Genomic DNA, 3754 nt, shown 5'->3' with positions numbered 1-3754 from the left:
TTTTCTCTCCAAATAGAGAGGAGATCGGCATTGTGAATATTCAATCTCTCATCATTGTGTGCAGGGACATAGGTTTTATGACCTTTCTCATCAATGAAAAGTGAAGATGTGGACTTCAACTCCCATGGTACTCCATACCAGCAGCTAAGTACATTGTCTTTCTTGCGAAGACAAGAAGACTCATGACACTTTGTATGACGTTGAATGCAGTTGACAAGCTCTGTATAGTCTTCAAATTGATTGGATGTGAATATTGATGCTGTGTCAAGAAGACATGGGTTATGAATTGTTGATTGCTGAAGCGAGATATTTCGGTGCTCTGCTTGACGTTGATTCCAGGCAGTTACGTAGTGGTCGAAATATTTCTGTGCATTAGCAATTTCTAATGCATTGTTCCAGTCAATTGTGTCCATGTTTGGTGCATTTTGCAGCCAGAGGAAGCCATGAATGTGTGCGGATCCTCTATGTTGCCATTCGTATCTGAATATAATATGAAGGTAAAATCTCGTTAAAACATATATATGAAATGTAGAAAATTAATGTAGAAGAAAATGGATATTAAGAAATACATGCACCAATAGTCTACTGCATGGAGGCCTTTTTGCAGGATTTCTTCAAGAAAATTGTAAATCTGCAATGCATATATTGCCAGGTTGTTAGATGTGGGTTCTTAATTATGTTTTGGATTTTCCATTGGAAGTGGTTGACTGAATTGGAAGGAACATTGGCAAGCATGATCATGTGCAAGTCATGCCATTTAGTATCAGCTGCACTGAGAGTGAAAAAGAATGTAGGACTTCCTATTTGCGTTATCATGTCAGTCAGCTCAGATCGTCGTCTGTTCCAGAAAGATCGTGTTCCTCGTATGGCTGAACCGAACCGCATTATTTGCTCTGGCAATCTTGAATATGGAGAGTCACGAAGACACTGTCGTAGGTCTGAAACCGTTGTTGGCAAGTTGTTCTCAATGTACTTTTTCACAAAAACACTAGCAGTAGTTTGGCTACGATGGCGCATCAGAATGTTATAAAGATAGTAGCGGAATCTTGGGTGTTGGCCAAATCGGTTATCATGGTAGTGCAGCAAGTGTAAAGAATATTCATGCATCTCAACTTTTGTAACTCTTGGTTGCATGATCATGGCAATGCCTGTAGGGAAGAGTGTGGGGAATGCCATGGCAAAGAGGCCTATGGTGTTGTATTCATTCATCGTTGTTAAAGATATTGGAGGCCAATCGATAGAGCTTGTTGAATTTGAATGGGTCAAGTGCAAATAATTACGAATGTGCTCAAGCTCAGTACTTGAATTTGGGAGTATTGGAATGAAAGAAGAGGGTTGGATTTCTAATGGAGGTAGCATGACATCAATATCATAAGTAGAATCAATATTGGTTTGATGGGGTTCAAAAGAGGAGGTGGTTACATTATGGAGAAGAGAAGAAATATCGGTAGGGTGATCTGGTAGTGCAGAAATAGCAGATGAATTGAATTGAACATCAAAGTAGTAAGGGTCATTTTTTGTTTTGTAATCAAGCACTGCAATTTGCAAACAAAGAATTCATAAGCCTTTTCAGATGGATTTTGCCTTTTCACAATGAGGATGTCTAAGTCAGAAATCATTCGGGGTAAGTATTTGGCAATAGTGGTGATGTCTTGAGGGAAGCTAATTGTATGGCCACTATATTTGTATTGACCACCACGAGCATGAGTGACTTTTAGAATGGGGTTTACACGTGCAATGGGCATTTCTTCAACTTGTGTTAACTGTTGAAGGACATAGAGTTGTTCACCAGGGTTCATGTTGTTTAGTTCAGAAAAACGATTGGTAGATTTAGATGATGCACAACGAAAACAAGAAAGTCTACCGTGTAAAAGCTTTGTTTTCATTCCTGGGTATGCTTCTTTGCATATTGTGCAAACATGCATGCTAGAAAGTTCATCAATCCTTTCTCGAAAGCGACAGTGTTCTTCATTAAGGGGAGGGTTATATTGGATTTGATGAAGGTGAGATGGGTTTGTTTGTATAGTTGGGAGAGCATTTGAGGTGGGAAGGGATGTAGAGGAAGTAGTAGGGCTGTTGCGGTTTTTATAAAGTAGTCGCCGCCGTGCATTTATTGTATCCTTTTGTTGTGCATAAAGAAGACGTCACCGCTCGTGTTTGTCTGCATTTTGATTGTTTTTTGGCATATCTAAACAAGTACAAAAAATTAATGTTAGTTTTCATAAACAAGTATTGCATGTTTGGAGAATGTATTACAAGTTCTAGATTTTTTTTTTCTTATTTGAACATCAGTGAATGTAGGTAGATTAGTTAGAAGGAAAAACATGCAATTAGGAGTACTATAAAATCATATATTATTATGGCATCTATTATTGAGAGGAGAGGAGCAAGATAACCAAGATTTTGCTTCCTTCTTCTTTTATTTTTTTTCAAGTTTGAACAATAGCATGAATAGATTAGCAAGCAAGAGATCAATGTATAGAAATGTAAATAACAAACGGGAAAATTATGTAGTAAGTCTTTACAAATGTTGATATCTATATTATGTAAAATGAAAAGTGGTAAACATACATATTTTGGAATAACTGGAAGAGAGTATTTGCAGCAACAGTGTGCATCACAATAACATGGGTGTAATTTACAACAATATGAAACAATGAGTTGTGCAAAAATGTTTGTTTATGTAAAAACAGTGGTGTTTGAAGAGACCTAAAAAAACTTTTCAAAGGCGGCGAACAACAGGTCGTTTTGAAGTGGACATTGCTTGAATGTCATTGAGGGCTTCTTTGCATGCAGAGGCATATTGAATTTCTTCTGAATTTATCAGTATTGGTTGTAAGCGTTGAACACCATTGAAGTAATCTGCTTTGATGGAAAGTGTTAGCAGGAAGTGGTGTCCTGAAATTCGGCCACAAATTTCCTGCAGATCAGCTGGTTCGATAGAAAGAAGGAACAGGTCTTTTGCCGTGATGCCCATGAGCTCGTTTCCTGCATCATTGAACGCTGTGACATTCTGCAGATGCCCGGTGTGGTCATGTAGCTCAATTTTAAGTTTGTAACGGTAGTCACATTTTGGGAAGTCGCTGTTACATTTTGTACAATGCCAAAGATTGTTAGAATGCTCCACAACTTTCTTCATGCATTGTTTTCCATTGAAATCTAATGGACATGCTAGAAAGTAGAAGTCGTCCATGTGAAGAGTAGTTATTGTTGCACAAACTGAAACCCATATTGCTTTAGCGGAGGTTTGCATGCCAGCAATTTCATGGAACGTCTTTCGTGGTAGGGCATGTTTCGAAGCAACACCATAGTTTCTACTCAAAGATGGAGAAGAAGAGCTATAACCTGTTTCACGGAACCATGCATGTAGTTGATGAGTTTCTTCAACTTGTGGATTTATGATGAGAGTGATTTTTGATATCGTCCCTATTGTGGTGCCATTAAATTCAGATACACGACCTCCTTTGATTGCAAGGATTGGTGGGTTGTCGAAAGAGTATAATTCAGCAAGGTTTTGTCCTACAGAGTCACAATGGTCTCCCCATAATGTTACATCAATGCTAAAACCCGACTTGTCTTTTAATATGAGTGTTCTCCTTAATGTCTCACTTCCGTCTTTTCGTCGAAGTGTTGATGCAGGTGAGGTGGAAGTAACAACACCAATGACATCCACATTCGTATTTGGACTTGCACTTTTTATTTCATCAATAGTATTGAAGTGAAAGCTCTGGTAAGGAAACATTGGATCATCTAT

At 38.2% G+C, this 3754-nt stretch overlaps 1 protein-coding gene across 1 annotated transcript; it reads right to left on the bottom strand.

Annotated features, from left to right (window-relative positions):
• Window positions 1-2722: 2722 nt before the first annotated feature.
• LOC149189419 (replication protein A 70 kDa DNA-binding subunit C-like) lies at window positions 2723-3309 on the bottom strand. The gene is made up of 2 exons (XM_089410229.1): window positions 3221-3309; window positions 2723-3083 (listed from the first exon to the last, which is right to left on the bottom strand). The coding sequence occupies exons 1-2, from the start codon at window positions 3307-3309 to the stop codon at window positions 2723-2725; spliced, it is 450 nt and encodes a 149-aa protein (XP_089266355.1).
• Between the last annotated feature and the right edge of the window lie 445 nt (window positions 3310-3754).

This window comes from Pinus tabuliformis, chromosome 3_1 (genome assembly GCF_031772625.1).
Source record: "Pinus tabuliformis cultivar Carrire ecotype Pingquan chromosome 3_1, CPIR1, whole genome shotgun sequence".
Lineage (NCBI taxonomy): Eukaryota > Viridiplantae > Streptophyta > Pinopsida > Pinales > Pinaceae > Pinus > Pinus tabuliformis.
This window is presented reverse-complemented; position numbering and strand designations above follow the sequence as displayed.

Bases quoted from the DNA above. Each gene is read 5' to 3' on its own strand.
- LOC149189419 (XM_089410229.1), bottom strand. From the start codon at position 3,309: ATGGTGTTGCTTCGAAACATGCCCTACCACGAAAGACGTTCCATGAAA. The intron at 3,084-3,220 runs GTTTGTGCAACA...AAAATGTAACAG, and splicing joins CTAAAGCAATATGGGTTTCA to CGACTTCCCAAAATGTGACT.